The sequence below is a fragment of the Syzygium oleosum genome, unplaced genomic scaffold (assembly GCF_021117445.2).
Source record: "Syzygium oleosum isolate NSW1041296 unplaced genomic scaffold, Sole_v2.1 Sole_v2.01, whole genome shotgun sequence".
In the NCBI taxonomy this organism is placed as follows: domain Eukaryota; kingdom Viridiplantae; phylum Streptophyta; class Magnoliopsida; order Myrtales; family Myrtaceae; genus Syzygium; species Syzygium oleosum.
In genome coordinates, this window is record NW_026607485.1 from 13,533,925 (window position 1) to 13,559,204 (window position 25,280).

General features: G+C 37.6%; 2 protein-coding genes across 2 annotated transcripts; one reads left to right on the plus strand and one right to left on the minus strand.

The window, feature by feature from the left end:
- The first annotated feature begins 644 nt into the window (after nt 1-644).
- Nucleotides 645-3,917, plus strand: LOC115693425 (auxin-responsive protein IAA13). The gene is made up of 5 exons (XM_030620413.2): nt 645-1,078; nt 2,025-2,344; nt 2,748-2,868; nt 3,217-3,278; nt 3,372-3,917. The coding sequence occupies exons 1-5, from the start codon at nt 834-836 to the stop codon at nt 3,419-3,421; spliced, it is 798 nt and encodes a 265-aa protein (XP_030476273.1). The 5' UTR covers nt 645-833; the 3' UTR covers nt 3,422-3,917.
- Nucleotides 3,918-14,018: 10,101 nt separating this feature from the next.
- On the minus strand, nt 14,019-23,369 carry LOC115693421 (3-isopropylmalate dehydratase large subunit, chloroplastic). The gene is made up of 15 exons (XM_030620410.2): nt 23,214-23,369; nt 22,951-23,085; nt 22,657-22,827; nt 22,014-22,166; nt 21,818-21,886; nt 21,620-21,736; nt 20,243-20,317; nt 20,067-20,144; nt 19,896-19,991; nt 19,756-19,805; nt 17,204-17,258; nt 16,833-16,964; nt 15,116-15,163; nt 14,846-15,004; nt 14,019-14,440 (listed from the first exon to the last, which is right to left on the minus strand). Exons 1-15 carry the CDS (start codon nt 23,271-23,273, stop codon nt 14,300-14,302), a joined length of 1,539 nt encoding a protein of 512 aa, XP_030476270.1. The 5' UTR covers nt 23,274-23,369; the 3' UTR covers nt 14,019-14,299.
- Between the last annotated feature and the right edge of the window lie 1,911 nt (nt 23,370-25,280).

Here is a 25,280-nt window from a genome sequence, read left to right on the forward strand (position 1 = left end):
ATACGCAAATAGAATTAAAGCAAGTTCTCGAATATCTTTGACTAATTTACACCGAGGATCTTACTTTAGACAACACATGTCAAAAGAATTCAAGACTTGTTACCCAAACCCAACACAAAATCATAAAAAGTTGAACACGGAGAGTGAAATCCTTTTCCAACTTGCAAAGACCAAAACCCCAAGAATTTCCCCAAGCTTGAGGCCCGAGGGGGAACAATGGGCACAAAAAGAGAGAAAATGAATAAAGGGAGGACTAGAAAAAGGAAAAGGGGAAAGAAAATGCAACTCCAATTTTCTCTCCTTTCCCATTCTTTTCCACCCTTCAGAAAGAAAAGAGGGGAAGGGGGAAAGAAAAGAGAAAAAAAAGGAAGCAAGTGAGGGAGAGAGAGAGAGAGAGAGAGAGAGAGAGAGAGGGGAATGCAAAATGCATGCAATGGAGATGATGATGACTATGAGCATCATAACTGTCTGGAGATAGAGAGAGAGAAGGAGAGAGAGAGAGAGGGAGGGAGGGAGAGACATCAAAGTTGGGGGGGAGTGCTGAGCGCACTAGCCAGACACAGTGGCCCCACCATCCCCAAAACACCATCATCACCATCTCCTCCTCCTCCTTCTTCACCATCATCATTACCAAACGCTTCTCTCCCTCTCTCTCTCTCTACTCCACTCACCAACTCCTCCTCCCGCTTTCCCAGCTTCCCTCAAAAACGCCAACCCAACAAGGAGATCTCTCTCCCCTTCAAGCAAACGCTCTCTCTCTCTCTCTCTCTCTCTCTCTACCTCTCTCTTGTCATCTCTGCTTGTGTTTGTGTGAGCGTTTGTGTCATTTACTCATGGAACCCCCACCTGCTCGTGGCCGCGACTCGGCGGCGCCGAAGCTCGACACGGCGGGAGAGGAGGCGGAGCTCGAGCTGGGCCTCGGGCTCAGCGTGGGCGGCGGCGGCGGCGGCGAGCGCGCCGGAGCCAAGCGCGGCAGGATCTTGACGGCCCGCGACTTCCCGTCCTCGGTAGGGACCAAGAGGGCCGCCGACGAGGCCGTCTCGCAGGAACCTGGCGGCGGATCCCCCACTTCTGGAAGGTCAGAGCTTTAGTTTCTTTATACCGGATGTTCGGTTTTGGAGTCCGGTCGTGGAGGAAATGGTGCGAAAAGAGATCGAATGTGATCAGTCATGGATTGCTAGGCCATCCTCTGGTTGTTACGGGGAGAAAAGCATGGGATTGGACTTGGAGAGAGTTCATGAAGCAAAGTAATATAGGCACCATGCATGTCGAATGTCTGCGTTAGTGTTAATTAGTCAATACAATAATGTTCTTCACCGGGTAGTCAGGTACAGAGCCTTGCTTATCTTGGCAAAGTTTGGTATCCCTTTTTAGTGTAGTTTTTGGACTCGTTTTTAAGTTTTCCTATATGGGTATGTTCTTCCTTTGGCGAGCTTGTCCATTGTCTGTGCCTAATCTTCCTATAGTTTTGCTTTTATATTTTCCCATATTTCTGCTATGACTAGTCCGTTTGTTTTCCCTGGTAAAAAATATAAAGAAACTGCAGATTAATAATTAACAGAAAAAGTTATGTTGCTAAGGGAGTTGGTGTTCAATTCTCAGCATATAATCTATGCTGTAATTGCCCTTTTAAAAGATTTGTTTGTGGGGATATGATTCCATATCTGCATAATAATCATGTGTATTCAGTTGGTATTGTAACTAGGGAAAAAGGAAAAAAAAAAAATCTAAACACATGTTGGTATGGAGGTTTGAACCCGACACCTCGTCCCACCTCCTATGTCATAGTTGTCGGCTATATCATGGTTTGCTTCATATTTAGTGTACACGACTGTGGCGACATTTCCGGTTGTCTCTCTTTGAATCTCCCATGAAGGCAGATTCTGACTTGGGTACCCTGTGGAGTCACAACTGATTCTACTACGTGCTACCTAAGCTAATCTCCATTTCAGCTTTGCAATGTCATTACTCTGTCTCTATGATCCTCAATCTGATACATGCTGTGACTCGGTTGATGGGTGCAGTCAGGTTGTGGGATGGCCACCTATCAGGGCATACAGGATGAACAGTCTGGTCAACCTCGCAAAGGCGCCTCGAGCTGAGGACGACATATCACCGAATGAAAAGGGCAAGTCAAAGGATGGTTCGGAGGACAAAACGCGTACCAGTGGCAAGTCTGATGTTGACGGCAGAGAGCAAAAACATATCGGGTTTGTGAAGGTGAACATGGATGGGATTCCCATTGGAAGGAAAGTGGACTTGAATGCTCATGCTTGTTACGAGACTCTAGCTCAAGCTTTGGAAGACATGTTCTTCCGACCTGCCAAAACTGTTGATTTAACCGGTAAGTCTTATCCTTTCATTTAATTGTTTTGACCCTTTTCTATTCATGATTTTTCTTGACGTAATCTTTACTGTTTTAGAGGTAGAGCAGGGGCTATTCACTTTGTGTCCTGAAAGTTGATGGGGTTTGAAAACAAAATTACACAGAAATCTTGGATATAAATCCAGACAATATGTTGAACCTGGGAATTTGCGGAAGCATGACTAGGCACTTGCTTACTGCTCAGAGTAAATTAATAACTTAAGCTCAGGGGCTAAATTATGAATGCTGACACGATTTGGAATAAATTTGAAACATGACATCATAAAGCTATCACGAGCTACAAGCCATATAGTCGACGTTAAGGTGGATAAGCTATTGCTTCTTATTCTGGTCAGTAATGGTTTGGGCTTTAAATTACTAGGGGTTGAAGAAAATAGGCAGGTCAAGAAGTCCTCGAAGCTTCTCAATGGATGTTCTGAGTTTGTGCTGACTTATGAAGATAAAGAGGGAGACTGGATGCTCATTGGAGATGTTCCTTGGGGGTAAGTCATGAACTCACATTTTATTTTCTTGAATCAATTCAACCAAATGGTGAATTTTTGTTGACTTCGTCGTCTTTTCCTGAGTTTGTTCTGGCTTGGTAGATTGGCATTTGACTTTTCCAGGAAACATGTAAACTGTCTAGCAGTCGAGGACCGGCAAGGAATAGATTTAGCGGAAGTGGAAATAGTTTATCTATTTATAAGATGGACTAGATTTTTCTGATAAACGACTGATTCCGTCTCTTGTACTGAAACTAAATAAACAAGAAGCGCGCGGTACCACTTCAAGTTTTTGTTCTGAGTTTGTTAAATGTTGTTTCCTAATGCTCATATTTGTTTGCTCAATAGGATGTTCCTCACTGCTGTCAAGAGACTTAGAATCATGAGGACTTCCGAAGTGAATGGAATAGGTATGCACAATGTTCAATCAAACAGTCTCTCTTCGAAATCGAACGATTTCTTGTTTTTCTGCTCTTTAATGCGATTCATAAATTTTCTTGCAGCTCCAAGATTCCAACAAACGAGCGAGAGGCAAATGAGAAAGCCGATATGATATCGTTCTCATCAGTCTTCTCACCCTTTCAAATCTGACTACACAAAAGAAGCAAATACCCCGGAAGCGTATAATTTAGGAAATTATATACACCCGGTGAGAGTGCGCCCTGACGAATTGTGCTGATCTTCGCACTTTACATCCTGCCGACCATCCTCCGGTTGTCCTTTATATTTGTTGTATTTCCTTTTCTTTTATTTTGTGTCTTCAAAGGGTAGATTCATCTCCATCTTGATCCTTCCAATCTCTCCAATAGGTGGAGTAATGGGGTGCTCTGCATATTTTGCTGAATGTTTTGTTTTTTTTTTTTTTTTTGGGATTCTCATACTGTAAATATGGGAATATTGAGGTTATCTAGAGGGTTTGAGCTTGGAAATGCTGCTTGTTGCGGAGATTGTTTTTGTTCTTTCCTTTGTTCTATTTTCTTTTGTCCTTGTGGTTGAATGTTAGTGAGATCCATATTTGTTCCTTTGCTGATGGAAGCTCTGGGGTTGAAGCTGAGATTGTTTGAATTTGTCGATTTATGTTTTCATTAAGGGTTCGATTAAAGAGACTTTCTCTTGCAATACGCCGCTCGTGATAATCTCATAATCAGATGAACGAGCGATCGACTCGGTTTACGAAAGCCTAGGACCAATTACTTTATCGAAAGCACTCATCAAATGGTGACCAATTCTTTCTAGCACCAAATCACAATTCATCAAGATGTGATCTTCACGGTTCTCTTATTGGTCGAACTTCATGAAATATTTACTTTTATTGACATATTTAGAAAGTCACTGAGGCAATTTCGAGAGTGACTTTCTTCAAAGATAGGGTTAATACCACCAAAAATTTCAACCGGTACATTTGTGATAATTTTACCAAAAATTAATTTTTTGACCACTAAAAACCCTAAACCGGTACACCTGTGACAAATTCACACTCCATTAGTTTCCATTAAATTTTATTATTAAATTGCCGAGTTGGATGACACGTGGCAGTTAACAGGTATACCAGTTTGGGGTTTTAACAAGTATACTTATTTGGGATTTTTCATGGTTTTAATCCAATTAAACGGAAACTAACGGAGGAGAAATTTGTCACAAATATACCGGTTTAGTGTTTTTTATGGTCAAAAAATTAGTTTGGGATAAATTTATCACAGGTGTACCGGTTTGGAGTTTTTGGTGATCAAAAAAATAATTTTGGGTAAAATTATCACAAGCATACCAGTTTAGGGTTTTTCGCAGTATTACCCTTTAAAGTTACCAACACATTCGAGATTTACAAATTTAGACCGTAGTTTGGATCTGTGGACTGTGTTAAGTCTCATGGGTGAAAATTGAAATGGCATGTGCTGATGTTATTCTTGGGAAAGCTTGCTATGTCTTCTCATGATCAGGCAATTGTAAACCGAAAATGTAGTAGGTAAACTCTTGATAATGTGCTCATTAATATGTTCAATATATCGGGGAGGTAAATAATTTAACCTATGTCTTAACAAAACAAATAATTTAATGCATGTGTTCATTATTTCCCTAGTGGCCTTAAACCTACAATGAAAGTCTGACCATCTTTTTTTCTCTATTTTTTGGGTTTTTATTAATACAAAAACTCAATTTAAATATATGAATCCTAATTCATCAAACATTCAATTAATATCATCAATCAAACAAGGCATATATTGAAATTCGAGAAGTGAGAAGCTGACCATATCACATATTTCCTTTCCTCCGTCACTAATTCAATCTCTATGGGTTTGTTTTTATTTTTGTTAATACCACGAAAAACTCAAAACTGATACATCTGTCACAAATTTACCCAAAATTAATTTTTTGACTACCAAAAACTCTAAACTGGTACGAATATGACAAATTTACTCCAAACTAATTTTTTAACTACCAAAAACCCAAAACTGGAATATTTGTGACAAATTTACCCTCTGTTTAGTTTTCGGTAAATTGGATTAATATCACAAAAAATCACAAATGGGTACACTTATGATAAACGGAGCTAAAATCCCAAACTGTTACATTCGTCAACTGCCACTTGTCATCCAACTCATCAATTTAACATTAAAATTTAATGAAAACTAACGGAGAGTAAATTTGTCATAGGTAAACTAATTTGAGGGTTTTTTATGGTCTAAAAATTAATTTTGGATAAATTTGTATCAATTTGAAATTTTTTTGTGATATTAATTTTTTTTAATATTTATTAATAAGTGATCTTTGTGAGGGTATGGTGGAACAGTTGTATGTGACAATACAACCTGCTGTGGTGAGAACTGAGAAGAAAGCACCTGAACAGAGACAAAAGAGTGTACCATATCTTGATCAATGATCATAATCTCCAGTGCAGATTATAACTCATCATAACATGAGCCACAAAAATTTTTTATTTTCCTTTTATTGCCATGATTACCTCCTTTTATAATTCACTCTTTTGGGTATGTCACCCTTTTGATCTCCCTAGTGTTGAGAAAATTTAACTTCAGCCGTCCGTATACTTTCTTTCGGCGCAACCTCAACCTTCGTATTGTTCCCTCGACGATGATTTAGATCCTTTCATTAAATTTGTACGCGAAAATTATCAAAAATTGCCCGAATCAGCACCAACTTGACACTTAACGCTTTACACTTTTCGGACTCCATATTTTAGTGATGATCTTTTTTAATCCACGTGCTAATTTATTTTGGAGACAAAAAATGATCTTTGTTAACGGAATTTAATTATTCTCATCATATTCCCACGCCAAAATCTCATGAAAATGTCAGATCCAAACCAACTATTAACTTTCGATTCCTCCAAGTAGAAGTGTGCTTAATCACCACCACCCATTGAGATTAATTCCACTTTATACAACAATTGTGCATAACCCGCATAGAAAAAGGAAAAATTAAGATGACCTAAAAATGATGCTATTTTATGTAACTCTAACCGTTGAATTTAGTGTCATCTAAAAAAAAACTATTAAATTTAGCAGACCTAAGCATGTCCTTAAATTGCATCATCTAGGGCATCGTCTAGATCTTGGGATCCCCTCAATGTAAAGTAATTAAAAGATATTTCCTCTTTTTCGGGAAGACAAAAATTGGGAGAAAACTTGAGGAGGCAATGCGTGCAGGCACCAAACATTAAAATAATGAACGTGTCCGTGGAGCCCACTGTCTTTACATGTCAAACGGACGGACCATGGATGCTCTTGTCAGAGTTTAGGCTAGAAATGATGACCTAGAAATGATGCTATTTTAGGGTTAATTTCAAAAAAAGCACTAACTTTAGGTCGATGGACAATTTTGGCCTGAACTTTTTTTTGTTCCATAAAAAAAGCATCAACTTTAGGTCGAGGGACAATTATGACCCGAACTTTTTTTTGTCCCGTGAAAAAGCATCAACTTTAGGTCGATGGACAATTCTGGCCCAAACTTTTTTTTGTCTCGTAAAAAAGCACCAACTTTCACTTAAATCCCAAATCTGGCCCTTGTTGACTTAAAACCATTGATTTTTCAACTTGACTATTCCACCTTAGCAATAAATTCACGTGACTTGCTGACTGGATTTAAAGCATTATTCATTGTCTTATATTCTGAACCACAGCTTGAAGAATAACGGTGAAACTGTTCGTCTCCTTCACTTCACCGGTAAGTAAAAAATATCTCCAGATTGAATCTTTCTGGCCAAACTTCGTCGTTTTGTCGTAATCTGAAGCTGTAGACCACCGTCAGTCGACAGACGCCATGGAAGAGATTCGCCAAGTTTACCACCATAACTTTTTTTCTCAAACAAGGGTAACTTCAGACAGAAAGTCAACGGGGGGCCAAATTTGAAATTTAAATGAAAGTTGGTGCTTTTTTACGAGACAAAAAAAAATTCGGGCCAGAATTGTCCCTCGAATGAAAGTTTGTGCTTTTTTTGGAATTAACGCTGCTATTTTATGTAACTCTAACTATTGAATTTGCCAGGATTTTTTCTCGTTAGACAAGCTCTCGTGCTTGTCGATTCCATGTGTTCTCCATTTTTGAGAAAGGCGAAATTGAAAGGACATCTGAATTATGCATTTAAAAAAGTATGAAATCATGGCAATTGAGTGACACAACCCCGAGCACTCCAATTTTTCTCCAAGGCCACTTTTCAATTAGAGGAAAATAAACTACGTTGAGAAAAAAAAATTAAATTACAATGATTTTTTTCTTTATTCTTTACTTTTTTTATATCTTACGAGCCATGTCTTTTCATTTTTTGTAATGGGTTAATACCACCAAAAAACCCAAACTGATACACCTATGACATATTTATCCAAAACTAATTTTTTGATCACCAAAAATCCCAAATTGGTACACATATGATAATTTTATCATTCGTTAGTTTTCGTTAAATTTTACTATCAAATTACTAAGTTGGATAACACAGTTAACTGATTTGGGGTTTTATCCTTCTTTTGTCACATGTGTACCAGTTTGTGATTTTTCGTGGTATTAATTCAATTTAACGAAGGGGTTTTTGGTGGTCAAAAATTAATCTTGAGTAAATTTATCATAGGTGTACCAATTTGGGATTTTTCATGGTCAAAAAATTAGTTTATGATAAATTTATCACATGTGTACCAGTTTTGAATTTTTCGTGGCATTAACTCTTTTGTAATTCGAAACATCTGAAGATTTCACAAAAAAAAAATATACAAATGTTACATGTGGGTTCGTATATAATTTTTTTTGGGTCATTTGATTAATGTTTTAAATTGTGGTGCAAAATAAGAAAGTATTATTTACTTTTAGAAAGCCTAAACAAGCGAGCTTGGAACCCACCCGTGGGCAGCTGCGCTGGTTCGGGTGTTCCCAGTCTTTACCCGTGAGAGCTGGGATCGATTCCCTAGCACTGCTATCGCGATTTAAGTAGGGGGCCATGGCGGTGGGTTGCTGTGCTAGTTCCCCTCGAGGTATAGTCTCTGCTGGCTGTCGGCCGTACGTGCGGATCCTCGATTATCAAAAAAAAAAAACAAGCGAGCTTGGAGTTTCTATATGGTACCATATCTTGCAATTTTTACACTAGAACAAAGTGCTTAATATGCCATTACTGAACTGATTTTTTGGACTGCGTTACAGTCGAAATTATTAATCCTTGGAAAATGCTACCTGTTTAATACCAACTATTGACACGTGACGCCTATAATATAAAAGTCCTGAGACAATCTAAACTTTTGATCTCTGTATTTTAGTGATGGTCATTTTAATCCATGTAATAAATTATTTTTGTGGCAAAACTGATTTTTTTAACGAAATTTAATTATTTTCATCACATAACCGCAAAAAAATCTCATGAAAATGCCAAATCAAGACCAATTATTAATTGCTGATTCCTCCATGTAGAAGTGTTCTTGATCACCACCCATTGAGATCGATTTCACTGCATACAACAATTGCGTCCTTGTTTCGAGTGGATATCCATATAGAAAAAGAAAAATCAAGAAGACCTAGAAAATGATGCTATTAATGTGGTCTTAAATATTTGATGTACTCAACAATTATAAAAATCTAATTTCAAACTCTAAATATTATATCTACTGTGACACATTGACTATGAATTTATTTCCCAAACTATGTCCATTCTAATATATTTATGTTAAATTTTTCTTGTGACATTCAAAACCCCAAACTTGTACCTATGTGATACATTAACCCTCTATTAATCTTTCGTTAGATAATTCTCATCCAAAATAATGTCGTTTTTATTTCACTTAAGTCACGTGAGCAGAATGTCAACACTATTTGCTTTTTAGAGTCAATGTAGACAGGTTTTTAACGGTTCTGATTGACTGGACTTTGATGAATGGTAAATGTATTATACAGGTGAGAGTTTAAGATTTTTTGTTGTCACAGTGAACATATTTTAAGATTTTTAATGATTTTTATCGAAAGTGAAAGTAAATGTCACGTCAAACAGTCAATCACCAAGACAACTGTAAATGGGAATACATGCCAAAGACGATGAGCACTTTTCTTGTTGGAGCAGCTCTCACGCTTGTCGCGTCCATCTGTTTTTCCATTTATTGAGAAAAGCGATGTTGAAGGGACATCTGTACAACGCATATAAAGTATGAAATCATAACATTTGAGTGACACAACACCGAGCACTCCCATTTTCTTCTAGGCCACTTTTTGGGTAAAGGGCAATAAATTTCGAAAAAAAATTGAATTACAATCATCTATTGATATATCCGGAATGACTTTTTTAATTTTTTCATCCTTTACTTTTATGTATTTTTATTGGAAATATCTGAGGTTTTCACAATTTACAAATGTCGACACGTTTGTTGACATATAATTATTTAACATCTAATTAAGATTCTAAATTTTGGTGGAAAAGAAAAATGTATCATATGCTTCTAAAAAGTCTAAACAAACGTGCACGGAGTTTCTTATATTGTACCATCCATTACGATTTTTCCACCAGCACAAAGTGCTTAATGTGGAATTAGTGCGTTAGAGTTGAAATTATTAATCATCAAATCACGCTTAATAATTAGTGGGTTGACGAGAAGAGTTGCAATACTTAGGGTATGTTTATTTGACTGAAAACTTCACAATAAAGAAAAATATTTTTCATGAAAATTAGTTTCAAGGAAAACGGTTAATTTTTATTTGTTTGGTGGTTTAGGGAAAATATTTTCCTTCTTGCTAGAAGGGGAAATCGTTTTGTTTTTCCATAATCTAAGTTTGTTATTTTCAGTTTATGGAAAACTTTTTCCTTAGATTGATTAATTTTAACTTTCCCGTCATCGAAACACCGGGATGTCAGAAAACAATTTCTTAAAAATAGTTTTTCTTCAAACAAAGATAGCCTCATATTGGATCGAATTCCAATCAATGTAAATTAACATCTCAAACAAATGTTTTTTTTTTCCTTTTCTTTTATGGGTAACCAATTGTTTTTCCTTGATTAATATATCATGCATAGGGCAAGAAAAGAGCGAGCTTTTGTTAAGAAAATTGGTCCATTTTGCTTCTTTCCCTAGTGGATATGTGGAAAATGGCTCAAAAAATATAAAATGCAAATTACATCGCTCTTTAGTAAATTAAACTTTCAAAAAAATCGGTGGTGCCCCTCAACTTTCAAACGGAAACGATCTTAATTCTCATTCCGATTCATTTCGATTGATCAAATGGTGCCGGGAAAGAGAATGGGCCATAAATCAAGATCTTGTACTATCAATCATTTCAGGGAAAAAAACCAGAAAGGAATTGGGACAACTTTGCGAAAAACAAACCAAACCAAGAGAAAAGACAACGTAGTTGCAGGACAATCATGATAATCATAGTGCTAGGTAATTTACCATTCGGGCGTGATAGTCCAGTGATAAATGGGTCACACTAGCTTCTGCAAGATTACAGATTCGAGCCAGATTCTAGCAAAATTGTGTCTCAGGCAATTTCATGTCAGTTGAATATGAGTAGTAGCAGAGGCTTGTTTTTTTTTTTCATGAATGCTACATTCTTCTTTCTGTTGTGCTTTCAACTTTATTGCAAAAGGACATGGACAAACTACACACCATCTCGTGAAAGATCTCATGAGTGGATTCTCTGATGCTTGGCCCTGCCTTTGTCATTATTCTTCTATTTTCATAACCCTTTTTGGCTTAATTAGGGCCATGCTAAACATGCAGATATTTGCACTCCATTAGGCTAATCAGCCTTGTGGTCTACCGAGGTCCAAGATTATCGGATGTTGAATTACAATTAAATTGATCCGAACCCTTTATTAAGGGTGCGTTTATTTCGCCGAAAACTTCATGATAAACGAAATATTTTCCATGAAAATCATTTTCAAGAAAAGCTATGGTAGTTAGTTTTTTATTGTATGGTTGTTTAGGAAAAGTGTTTTCCTTCTTGCCAGAAGGATACTATTTTCAGTCTAAGGAATATATTTTTCTTAGATCGATTAATTTTCCGCCTTCCAAACATCGAAAAGTCAGAAAATAATTTCCCGAAAATAGTTTGCCTTCAAACAAACATACCCTAAAATCTCTTTTCTTTCGGTATAGTAATGTGCTACGACATTATATAGAGAAATTTTGATGACACGTAATTGAGTATGACGCCTCATGGTAGGAGAATGGTCTCTCGAGCAACCACAATAGTCCCCCGAGTCAAATGGTTCTGATTCCGATCGCGAACGTTTCTTTTTCCAAAATTAAAACGGGTTCATGTGTTTATGTTATTTGGACGAACTAAATGCGATTTCACCGGACCAAGTACGAACACTTTCGTTTGTGTAAAACCCATCCCGTTCGGAGTTCAGCTAGTGTCTAATTTCTTCTTATTGATTAATCATCTAAACAGAAACTTTCAGCATAACAGTTTTCAGCCCAAAAAATAAGAGATTGTTCTGTATTGTTTCAAAAGATGCAGCATTGATTTGGATATATTCATGATTTCGCTTTGCACGCAACAGCTGGAAAGCAAGAGCAAACATGAAGATCGTCTCCCCCACGTTTTGTCTCCATTGCATAATTTTAGCAAGTACTACAAAGAGTGAAGTTACAGAACAGCGGTACTCAAGAGTGGATGATAACCCTTCTTTTTTAGGAAAAAGACAAAAACAAATATGAACATAAAAATAGAAATAAAAGTAAGAATGCATATGCAATCATTTCCCATATGCATTGTGCATTTCAAAAGGGAAAATGGCACAGTGGTCCATGAATATTGACTCAATGTACAATGTCGTTCTTGAATTCTTAATTGGTTCAATGTGGACTGTAAACTTTTGGTACATCGGATTATATGAAAATGTTCGATGTTATTCTTCGATTAATTCAAGTTAATGGAATTGCTGATTTGGCTTCTAATCCGATACGTTTGAACATTGGACAAAAATAAAGTTGCATGTGGATTATCCACGTAAGATATCCAACTCAAATTAGAATATAATAATCATTTTAATTTAGCTAAATTGTTCAACATAAAGAAATGGCTATCCATGTTATTTGATGACGTGGATTATTATATCCTGACTTGAGTTGAATATCATATGTAGATAATCTACTGGTAATGTTATCTTTTTGTTTACTATTTAAACTTACCGGATTGGAAGCAAAATCAGTAAATTCCGTTAAGTTGAATTAATGAGAGAATAACGTTGTATATTTTCATATAATCTAGGGACTAGATTAAACATTTACCAAAATTTCAGATACCACATTGAACAAATTAAAAGTTCAAGGATAACATTACATATTCCGCTAAAAGTTCAAGGACCACGTTAAACAAATTAAAAATCTAGGGATGACTTTGTACAGTGAATCAACGTTGAGGGATCATATGTATTATTCGCATGAACTTAGGTCATTTTTCATTCCTCTGCGACGCAGCTTTGGAGCAATTGTTACAGTGTTTTTTAGTATCTGCAGCGTTAATTAAGCTGACAAATATCAGATTTACCTCCTCGGCCATAAAAAGAAATATTTATTTCCACAATTATGCCTTGTAACATCTATTCGCATAAAGATTTCAACATTCCGAGGTTGATGTAACCCACAACACGGTGAACGTATATAGTCGAGTGATTTTGGCTGCTCTATAGACTAGAGGCAATTGATTCCAAAGTGGATTGGGAACCAATTCTACCTTAAGTTCCAAAAAATTGGAACTGGAAACTGAATCGGCCGGTTCTTGATTCTACTCGGGAACCGGCCATTTTATGATTTGGATAAAACACCAAATTCTTATAATAAAATCTAAAAATTGAAACATTCAACTACAAAACATTTGTTGGTCTAGCGGTTATGTTGTTTTTTCACGTTGTTGACCGCGGTTTAATTCTTGATGGGAGCAAAACTGATTTAGAACCGGTTCAACGCCGGTTGAAACCTGCGTTTGTGGCCTTGGAACTAAGAACCAAACCGATCCTAGGCTGATCTAAGCCGTAGAACCGGGAACCAAAGCGATCCATCCAAACCGATTCAGTCCAGTTCCAAGTTGAACCAAACCTGGGGCTCATCCTTAAAAGTGCATACTTGTGTGAATTTTACTGTAATCAAACATTTCGGTCCATTAGCATCGCTCGCTTTTACATCATTAATAATCTCCAATTCTTTCAATCATCCTCAGGGAGAGAAGGAAAAGCCTAATTGCATAATCTATCGGAAAAACCGACACCGCACATCCTTAGGATGGAGAAAATGGCAGTATCAATCTTCTCAGGCAAAGCTGGCACAATACATGCAGCATGGGAGTGGCGACTTCTCGAGGCCTCACGATGCGCTGTCACGGTCCCAAAGTCATGCTGTCACTCCATCGGATCATCTCGATGAGCAAAATCAAAAACCATATGACACACTTCTTTCTGGTCAGTCGCTAAATCCCTCGTCCAAAGTCGCATTATTTTGGTAAAAGCATAGAGTTGATCTCGCTATAAGAGATAAATGTATCATGATTCTCAAACCATAGTTCCATCTCTTGGACTGATGCCATGGATCATGGTGATGAATTGTGGCATTATCGGGTAACCATTAGTTGAGGGATAATTACACGTTAATCAATCATGTGAAGTATGTTTCTTAATTAACTATAGAAACAGAGACAGTTATCCACTCATAGAAAGCAATAGCAGCATTAGATTAATCTTCTGATCTTTTTATCATTTCAAAGCCAAATAACAGTTCCTCCTTACACATCTGCAACAAAACCACGTACTTCCTATCGAGTCGTATTATATAAGCGTTACTGCTCATAGACATCAATCCCTTGAAAGTGTCCTCTCTCGGTACAAAAGCTTATTTAGAAACACCCGAATAATATGATGCACAACATAACACAGCTACCATCCGCACTGATTCTAACCTATGAGTTAAGGAGCGGTAGTGCATGGATTAGCCACCTTCATCATTGCCACTGTTTACTGCAAGAAATCTCTGGGATCAGTAACATAACCGGTCAAAGCAGACGCAGCTGCAGTGAACGGGGAGGCTAGATAAATCTGGCCTTCCTTGTGGCCCATACGCCCAGGGAAGTTCCTGTTAGTTGTTGATACACAGACCTGCATTGCAACATATGCGACAAGTGCAGTTAGTATTTCTGATGTAACACAACAGCAATGATAACTTGCAAATACAGAAATCAAATTAAAGACTACAGAAAGTGAAATTAACTGAACCGATAAAATACTATCATTAGGATTTGAAAGTTATTTTAGCAAATAAATTAGAGGTTGATACCAGCAAGATCCATTAAAATATACTATTTCTAGAATATCAATCCCAACCAATACATGCTTAGGGACCACTAAACAGACAAAAACTAGCCACTAACTGAAAGATTTGAGAATTTTTATTAATATTTTGTCAGCATTGGCTTCTAAGAACAAAAGGCAAAGTAGCTCATTAAGTCATAGTTACATATTGCAAGACGAAGAAAAGGAAATAAACAAATAACTAAATCTTGCCTTGGGTTCATTCATACGAGCATAAGTGTCTCTAGGGCCACCTAAACAAGCACCACAGCTAGGACTTGCAGGCGTGTCACAACCTGCCTCTTCAAATATCTGGGAGCAAGTTTTGCCACCAGATCCGGGTACTGGGAGGGTATATACGTCCATCCACACCTATGATATGTAATATCATATATCAATTATGTCCACCCATGCAAATTCCAAATTATAACTTCCAAAAGAAAAGTTAATTTGAAGCTAAACAAGCTACTAAGTGTCAAAAACCTTCTGTGTAGCAGGAACGACGAATGTGGGAACTTTAACCTTCTTTCCCTGTGGAAAAACAACTTAGAGTAAATACAACAGTTGTCGGATGCATAGGTATATAGGAAGATGAATACAAAGGGCATGGTTATTTTTATTATGATACAATACAAATAAATTTACTCTCTAGCAAGACAGGATGAAACTTAACTACCAGAACTCTAATCAATTTGCACAACTTACCATTCGATAACAAGCATAATTTCAGGAGATATTCCTCAGAGAAGTAACTTTTATCTAAAGTGAAATTTCGTTGATAAAACACCAACTTACCCAATATCTCTTACACATACTTGTTTAGAACTATCTTGAAGGATTGTAAATTAGCAAGATGTATACTCTGATCCAAGGGTCGCACTAATCACACTTGTGATATGTCCTAACCTTAATTTATTACTAAATGCAGCGAATAAAAACACGACAGATAGAGTCAGCCAAATCCGCCTTCAAAAGCTGAAGGTGCTGCAATGGCAGTACACAAGTGATAATAAAAGTCACAACACATTAACAGTAACTAAAATCTTCAACTCTGGGAGGAAAAAGATTTGTTCAATGCTAATCAACATTGTACTTTACAGATTTATGCACAATCAAGCATGTCTGCCCATGCTACTCATGGCATCTTTTATATAGTTCGTTACTAAGGACAGCCAGATGTTGAAAACTTAATAAGAACTTTTATTGTGATCAAATTGCTAATGTCTCATTTTCCTTTTTTCTCCAGAAACCTTCACTTAATTCCATTGTTTGAGGGTCATTTCGCTTTACATCCATAAAGGAACAACAATGTAGAAAAGCAAAAAACCGGATAGGAAGCCAAACTTATTCAATATGAACACTAAAAATTCACTAAAAAGTAAAACAATTTATGCATTCTTTGATTGATTCAAAGTTAAATCCATCATATAACAAAAGATTCTTGCAACCTATTTTGAGTACAGCATACTTGTAGCTTCTATTCTAGCATTTTCTTCTTCTGTCTAAGTAAGCATCAAGGTTTTCATTTAGCCATCTAGAAAAAGTTGTTACAGAAATATCTTTGCCACATTTCCATGTTTCAATGGTATTAAGCATGGATAATGATAAAGGAACATAATTGACAAAAACCCAGTTAAACATAATCATTAATCAAAATGGTTTGGCAAAACCAGTAACAGTCTGATGGATAACTTTTCTTTATTGATGAGACAGGTGCATAATCAGTAAACCCAATGTATTAACAGGAATTGAGCTATAGGTATCAACCATTTATCATAAACATCTCTTTAACATTTCCTTCGAACAAGACTCCTTTCACAATGTGACTATATGGCCTCATTTCTTCGTAGGTAACCATGATTCACGAGTTTCATACTAAAGTAAGAGCATGCCTGAATAGACTTTTGCTTTTAGCATTTTGCTTTTTGCTTTTGCTTAATCTAAATCTTGTGACGCATGAATTTCAATTTTAATCCTAAAACACTTGAAACTTTCACAATACACAAATGTTGACAAATAGATTCACGTATACTTTTTGCATAATAATTTGGATTCTGGATAATATTTAAATCTTGGGGGAAAAGCAGAAATGTATTTTGTAACTTAGACTTAATTTTAAACAAACAAGCCCTAAAATTGCATAAACTTGTGATGTCTTACGAGCAACCTTTAAATTAAATAAAAGAAGTGTTTATCTTACTGAAGCCAGAAAAACTTTTGCTGCAGCTAGGAAATCCTCAGTTTTACCCCCAGTACAAGATCCAATGTATACTCTGTCTATCTTCACATCTTTGCATTCTCTGGCTAAGGCACGCTTATCTGGAGAATGAGGCTGCATAAAACAGAGCTTTCTTTACTTCTTTTTTCTGAATAAATAATGAACGATTTCATTACAAAAGAAGATTCTTGCACATAAAAAATGTACTGCGAAAAAATGAACCTTAGAGCTTGCATTTTATAAACCCACGAAATGAAAATATAGGACACAAACTGAATACTGTTTACTTGAACAAATACACTGATATATAACATTTGAATACTGAATTTTCAAGAAAAAAATGTAACACCCACCTTTGCAACCAAGGGCTCCAACTTTGAGACGTCAAAACGGTACTCAGAGAGAAATCTTCAAGACAGCAAATCCAGCTAGTCAATAACTATTGGAGCATAAGAAACAAAAACAAGGACAAGACTAGAAATCATAGAATGTTTGAACAGCATTCTATTTGGTACTCTGTGAAAGAGTCGGCATCATGAGTAATCAACACATGCTAGTAGGACACAAGATGTCGCATGAAAAACAGCTCACTGTCCAATGTTCTATTGATATAGTCTTTAAATGCACTATAATTCGAGTTTTGTACCAGTACAAGTTAAATCTACTGATCTTAAGGGGCATTATGCATGAATGAATTTTTCTCAAGTTCTATCATCTATCTAAATAGGTAAAGTGCATTCAACGAGGAAGGACAACCCATTTATGGAGTAAACAACTACAAGTACAAATCGTTTGAAAGAGAGGCTACCAATGATTCATAGCAGTCCTCATCTACTAAGCCAGAGATACAGATATGCTATGGGTCGTAGCACACGAATGGGAATACCATTTGTCATGAATTCAATTGTCAGTTTAGTGGGTTTGCTAATTAGAGCTGTGGTGCACTTAGAAGGATTTTGTTGAATCATTCTCTACATATCTTTTCAGCTGTCCTTTTTTCTGGAATTACGTTTAAAGTGCAAATTTAAAGGAGCGGAACTTATGATCACCAATAACTCTTTCCAATTGCTGGAAGAAAATTCTGAAGCTTAGAGATGACACCAAGCACTTGCTGAGATGTAGGGCGTGTGATGACAATTCTATATTCCATGTTTGAAGTCATGGCACCCTTTCAGTCCCATTATTTGACAGGTTTTCTCATAGAATCATTTATGATTCTCTTCTCCTCTAGATAGTAAAGTTTCTTGTAATGGATGGAAATGGCCTCCTGAGAGGTGTGATTGTCTTGTGCAAATCCAAGCCGTTTTATGTGGTGTCCTATTTTCTAATGTTCAACAGCATGACAAACCTATTTCAATGCCCAATTCTGATGGCAACTGTTACCAGGGCCTGGAATGCTATTTGAGTTAAGAGGATCTCACGAGGTGGGGCATTAGGTTGTTCATATACCAAGGCAGTGCTTCCTAGCTTGGTTAGTGATTCTAACGAGTTGGCTACTGGTGATCGACTTGCTGAATGGAACATTCTGAGTCCAATTACTTGCTAGTTGTCTTGGTGAAGCCGTTCGGCTTTGTGATAAGAACAAAGGAATTATTGTTCGAGTTTTCTGCACTTATTTGGCAGAAGTTGTGGAAATTAATCAAACTCCTTGTGCTTGGTCATTGGAATTTGGTTGGGTTCTAGCGCAGACTAAAGGGAAATCCTTTACCTCCATACTTTTGAAATTGTGTTGGTGTTCTGCACTTTGTTGTCAACAGAGTTGTTAAACCAAATGTTAAAAATTTTAGGTTGTTAATAAGTTCTTGTAAGCTGTTAGATCTAAGGCTTCGATTGCCATAAACAGCTTTGTGACAATTGTGGTACCTGTAGGTGAATATTTGGGGCTATAGGTATTTTCTTATGTATAAAATGGCTTACAAGCAGGCTTGGTCCACCTGCAGGAGATTTGATGTAAAATAGAAAATTTTTATGATCTTTAGGAACACAGCTGACAGCAACACCCTTAATCGAGCGAGTCGACTCAAACTAAACTAATGAATCAACTTTGGAAGAAATCAAAACATGTATGCAAGTAATTTTCCATAATTCCAAAAACGTAAATCAGCACATACAATCTTTATTCTAGAATGAGTCAGCAGCATAGCTTAGTTTCATTAAAGAAATCTTTTTTATGAGGAACTGGATATTTCCGATTCTTTTTCCATTCGACACGAAGTACATCTACACCTAGATGTCCTTTTGTGCAGTTTCTTCTTCAGTTCAACCAAAATTCAAAGGGGCATACAAAAATACCCATACTTCCTAGTCCAAACACAGTTGCAAAAAACGAAAGACAGACGTGGTCATGCATAATATCATACCCAGACTTCCTAGTCAATCTACAAAATTGATATTTAATGCCCAATAAATATCCATCTGCGTGGTCTTTAATAATTTTATCATATCTGCTCTGGTGCAGAAGGCCACAGTATAGGGCAAACAGTATCGGATGCTCCAATGCATAATGTGTAAACATCTGCTTTTCTGTGCAAAAAGGCTAGCTAATTCCTCCGGCATATATTCTATTTACAGATCAAGATATTTGCTCACAACCAGCACATCAAAAGATTCTATCCACCATGTTGCACAAGTTACAGTATCTCTCCAACTTATAAATGGTTACATACAATGCACACATAATAATTTTGATGAGGCTGAGTATGGCAGGTGACATGAGAAGTATTCTTAATTATCCTACTTTATTAAAACATATTCCAGAAAAATGCACATCAAACAGTTTTCACTTGAATTAACACGGCACATTAAACTTCCAAGGCAAGCAGATACAACTCCTTTAGCAGAAGCCAGTAGTTGTGCAGACTGGATTGCGACATAAATGACAAATGAAATTAATCGAGATAATTACCTGGCTTTCTCGTCACTGTAAACCGGTTCATAGGGCTTTGATGTCTTATCCTGTGCAAAAAGGTGTCAGAAAAGTGAGTTCCTAAAGAGCTAATAAAAGAATAGGCCAATGACTCATAAGAGAAGGTCATAATACCCAACCTTAAGGTACTCAAACGTTGTGCTATCTGCAGGTACCACACCATTCTTACCCCCGGCTTCCACAACCATATTGCACAATGTCATTCTCTCTTCCATCTGACACCAACAAGTGTTAGTAGGGATGTAGGGCTATAAAATCAAAAGAGCGAAGTTATTAATGGGTCCACTTACATTTAAACTTTCAACAGTAGAACCAACAAATTCCATTGATTTATAGGTGGCACCAGACACTGATATTTCTCCAATAATCTGCAAGGAGAAAGACCATTAATCGAGAAATAAGCAGAAGCACATGATGCCTTGAGGCCCTACATAGTTCAAGTTTCAGTTTAGACCAATGAACTTACTTGTAAAATCAAATCTTTCGCCAACAAATACTCAGGCATTTCGCCCTCCATCACAAATCTCAATGTAGGAGGCACCTGAAATTCATGGTCAATGAAAGGCCAATGATTCACAACAAGATAAGAAACACCTAATAGATAAAATACAATAAGATAATTATGAATGAGCCAGCACATTATCTTTTGCTAGCACTTGACTTCTACACATGATTCTATGCCGACAAAATCACAAAAACATTTAAATCTTTGACACCGATTCAGGAAATATCACTCAACGAAACGTCAAATATTTACACGTATTTGTACTATCAATGCCTATACTTCTTTAACAGACACTTGTTCAATTCCCCTTTCCCTCTCTCTCTCTCTCTCTCTCTCTCTCTCTCTCTCTCTCTCTCTTGTGTCCCCAGTGCTTCAACCCCCTGCCCCTCCTTCCTTTCCTCCTTTCCCATGCAGATTGAAGGCAAATTAGAAGAGGAGAATTATATATATATTGCCCCCCTCCTTCTCCCTAGCACCTCAACCCTCCACTCCTCCTTCGTTTCTTCCTCTCCCAAAAAGAGGCAGATTGACGGTAAATTAGAAGAGAAGTTCAATTCTCAATGGCTACGCTACGCATAATGATGTGGCAGTAAATATTGGAAACACAAATAACGAGTCCACGTTAACCAATCAAAAGGTGGATGTGACCAACTTTCCCTACATTTGAATCTGTCAGTTTCATTCATCATAGGAAAAGCTCGAGCACACAAAAATGGGTTCATCTAGGGTAATTCAGAGCATAGGGCCACCTGAGAATGAGGAAGTGTTTGCCCATTAACTATCCCAAAGGAGCAAAGAAGCCCCTCAAAGACTATTAACCCAGCATGTTGTTTATAGATTAGGATTAGTTGCACAGCAAGTATTTGAAATCTAGAACTATTACTTTTCTTCTCAAAAGTGAGAAATGACAAATGTGTTAAAGTCTTTTAGCTGCTATTAAACCATAAAATGACAGAATATAACATCACGAGCAGCTAAGCCAATAAGAATAGTTCTTCATCGTCCTTGATATCTTACATCAAGATGGATTAAACCAAGCAAAATAAAAACCATCATTTGGTACCTAGCAGTCACTGAGGTAAAAACACAACAAATAAGACAGTATGAAGGAAACATAACCGAGGGAAAGCACAGTCAATACCCAATCATATAATAATGAAACTACCAAACATGATCTTAAAAAGTCAGTTTAATCCTAAGATGAGATTTACAAGACTCAAGTTTAATCTCAATCCAATGGCGAAGTATTCTAAATTTCAAGGACCTCAACCATCTATCCAATATCCATTTTTATGAAGGGATGGCAGACACCGAAATAAATATTGATATGATACATGCCTTGAGCAGGATCTTCCCAGTCCCCAACGCAAAGCCAGCATCAGTGTTGCCAATACCAGTGGCAAACTGGCCAAAAGCTCCAGCAGTACAGGTGTGAGAGTCAGTACCTAACAGAACCTAGAGCAGGATAAGGGTTTAAGATTCTGTCAGACATCACCTCGTACACTACCGAAAAATAGTTCAAGGAAAAAAATCCACCTCGCCAGGTCTGCAATGACCTTCTTGGGCTAGAGCAATGTGACACACACCCTTGTAGTCTGGATTAACCTGCAAATTGTTTGATATCCTTTGAATTTAAGATCAACAGAGGAATTGCAGACAAGGATCATAAGCTTTTCATATAGCAAAAAAATATATTAGGTAATGAAATAAAAAAATGACAACACAAGAATACCTTGAAGTCACTAAGGTCTTTGATATCATAGAAGTACTTGATATCCTGCTCTTTGCAAAAATCTCTCAAAATATCCACATTGCGATTAGCACGTTCATCACTTGTGAAAATGTAATGATCAGGAATGATGACAATCTTTTCGCGATCCCAGACCTTGAGTTCAAGGAAAATAAAACCACAAACATGAATACTCTCAATTGTCAATGATTCACATTAAGGGTGACAATATATTTAGTCAATGAAGTAAAGCATAATTTAAAATAGACAGTATGGACGCCATGAGCAATGCACTCCTCTACTCATTTGATGTCATTGTAATCGATCAAAAGGATAACTATTTAAAATAGCATAAACCCTGACAAAAAAGGGAGAATCCAGGTCTTTCTGGGCACATAGTGGAATGTTACATAGAAAGGGCTGTCAATAGATCCATAGCATAGCAAGAGACGCACACCAAGCACTTCTGTTCGAAGACACGAATGGTAAGACACAATATGAAAGCTGAGTAAAAACTAGATAACAGCAGACTCCAGTCATTCAAATTCTCAGAAGGAATTCCACTTATCAAACCACATCTTCCGCACATTATACTCGAAAGAGCTCGAAAATCGCGAAGGGAAGCTGTGGCAGCAGGGCTCGATACCTTAGCAGTCTCACCGAACTCCTTCTTGAAGATACCGAAAGAACCGGGGCCGCAAACATCGTGCGTCATCAGAACATCGACATCGACCCAGACATTCTCCCCGGGACTCAGCTCCGACTTCTCGGAAGCCCGAGCCAGTATCTTCTCGGTCATCGTCATCGCATTTTTCACCTAAAAAACAACCACCAAACCCCCCGCGCCGCTCAGAGAAATCCCCCCGGCAAACAAAAAAAGGAAACTCCTAATCGAGCTCAATCGGAAGTTTGGGACATCGAAATCGCGAAAGAACCGAACCGAGCCGGTGGCGGCGGGCTTGCGCTCCGTCTGCCGAGGCGCCATGACGGAGACGATCTTCTTCGCGGCCGGTTTCCGCGACCTCCCGGAGGAAAACGGCTGGGAAGCGAGGAATCCGGAGAGGCCATACTCTTTCTGCAAAGAAGAACAACACAACAAGGAACTGAGAAACCACACGGCGTCCATTGTCGAACGACGAGACGGAGGGGCCCCGGCACGAATCGAAGACAGCGCATCGCCGATCGAGCAGCACGGGGACTGACCTTGCCGGCGACGAAGGAGGACGCCGAGGAAGGCGGCGGAATCACGGTGGAGGACGCCATGGAGTGCGGCGGCCGGCGGCGGTTTCTCGGAGCTGATGCGTCGACCGTCCTCCGATGAGCGTTCCCCGCAGAAAGGACAGCGCCTTCTTTATAGCGACGGCGACGCGAGGGAGCGAAGAAGAAGAAATGGGAGCGGCGACACGTGGCGGATCGTGCGGCGTGCGATCGGGTGGGGCCCAGCTGGGCTTGAGTGGGAGGAAGAGAATGGCGATTTGTGCTCGTGCTCGACTCGAATCTTGCAACTTCTTCTTCTTCTTTATTTTTTTTATTTCTTTTAATTTTTTTTTGTGTCTGGAAGAATTGGGATGGGAACTGGCGAGTCCGCCATGGAAGACGAGAGAGAGCGAGATGGAGATTCCACGTGGGCGGCTTCGATTTGGTGGGCTAAAACCCTAGAAGGCCCAACGGCCCAATCGGCCCAAATAGCGCGATACATTTTTTTTTTTTTCCGTGAGCTTGGCGGTCCCGGTACTTCCCGTCGAGACCCGAGCCGCAAATTAGGCGGGTTCGATGGAGGGGCTCTTCTCTCTTGGCCCGAGCTCGCTCCTGCGCGAAACCCGATCATTTAATCGGTAGCCCTAGCTCTAAAGGAAGGTTTCTCTTCTCTCTTGGCATCGTACTTTACTATGAACGAAGAAGCTGATATGAAGGTAGAGATTGAAAGTGATTACTTATCAGTATGTGGGCTTATAATAAGCACTTATCCAAGCTCATGGCGCATCCCGAGCTGTTATAGAGGATTGCGAAAAGAGTTTGGCCCAGTTTAAAAGCACTTCGTTGGTCCACTATCCGCGAGAAGCTAATCATGTGGCGAATTGGATCGTCAAAACCTTTCGTAGAAATGCCCTCCCCTCTAATTGGATTACTAAACCCCTTAACCCCTTTGGGATTTTTTATGTTTCGATATTGAACATCCTTGTTTTGATTATGACACTTAATAAATGAAGTACTTTTCTGACAAAAAAAATCGGTAAATTTAATGGGCGAGACTGAGCAAGAACTTTTGCGCATATAATTTAGTCATTCATCTAATTAAGGAAAAAAAAAAGATGGAATGAGGGGTTTTTTTTCAAGTTATAGGAGGTAGAGCTGGGAGATTAGGGAATTATTGCCAGTGGACTGTGATTTTTTTTTACCTAATTACCATTTTTTTTATTGTTTTTATTGGCCTTTCACAGATTCCTCTACCATTATATAATGTATCTCAATGTAAAATATACTTTTTATTTTCATAGATTTATTTTTTATTTTAACGTTTTTATTGTATCAATTTAAATTTATGAAAATACGTAAGTAAGTTTTAACATATAAGTGGAGAGAAAGACAATGCAAATGCCATAACTTTTATACGACGCTTGCTTGAGTGATATAACTTTTTTTTAACCACTTGGGTGCTATAATTTTCATACAACGTTCACTTGAGTAATGTAACTTATTTTTTTTCAATTACTTAAGTGACATATAACATTTCGATCGATCACTTGAGTGCCATAACTTTTTAAAATTATTCACTACAAGTTTCTTGTTACGTCAGATTTTCAACATTTTGGTGAACAGGTTATAAAAGTCATCACACTTAGGTGATCGATGCACTCTTTAGAAGTCATGAAATGTAAGTGATCGAAAAAAAAAGTTATGGCATTCAAGTATGAGCAAGTGTCGTATAAAAGTTATGACATTTGTGGTGTTCTTATTCCCATATAAGAACATGATTCACATATATCCACCATTTTGTAATATTTTTTTTCACTTAGGCTTTGTTCGTTTTGCGAAAAATGTTACGTTTTTTGAAAATGTTTTCCAGAAAGCCATTTTCCTGGAAAATGACATAATTTTTCAGTGTTCGGCTGAAATCTGAAAAAGTCTCGGAAAATATTTTTCGTCGTTCGGTCTTGAATATATTTTTCTTCATGCACTATTTTTAATAATTTTTTATTTTAATATTTCTTTTCTTTTCTTTTTTTCTCTTTTATATTTCCCTTTCTTTCTTCCTTTGCCAGTCGTTGT

Coding starts and splice junctions, on each gene's coding strand:
- LOC115693425 (XM_030620413.2), top strand. CDS start 834: ATGGAACCCCCACCTGCTCGTGGCCGCGACTCGGCGGCGCCGAAGCTC. Junction 2,345..2,747: donor CAAAACTGTTGATTTAACCG/GTAAGTCTTATC, acceptor TTAAATTACTAG/GGGTTGAAGAAAATAGGCAG. Junction 2,869..3,216: donor ATTGGAGATGTTCCTTGGGG/GTAAGTCATGAA, acceptor TTTGCTCAATAG/GATGTTCCTCACTGCTGTCA.
- LOC115693421 (XM_030620410.2), bottom strand. CDS start 23,273: ATGGCGTCCTCCACCGTGATTCCGCCGCCTTCCTCGGCGTCCTCCTTC. Junction 20,318..21,619: donor CTGGGAAGATCCTGCTCAAG/GCATGTATCATA, acceptor CATGAATTTCAG/GTGCCTCCTACATTGAGATT. Junction 20,145..20,242: donor CGAAAGATTTGATTTTACAA/GTAAGTTCATTG, acceptor TTCTCCTTGCAG/ATTATTGGAGAAATATCAGT.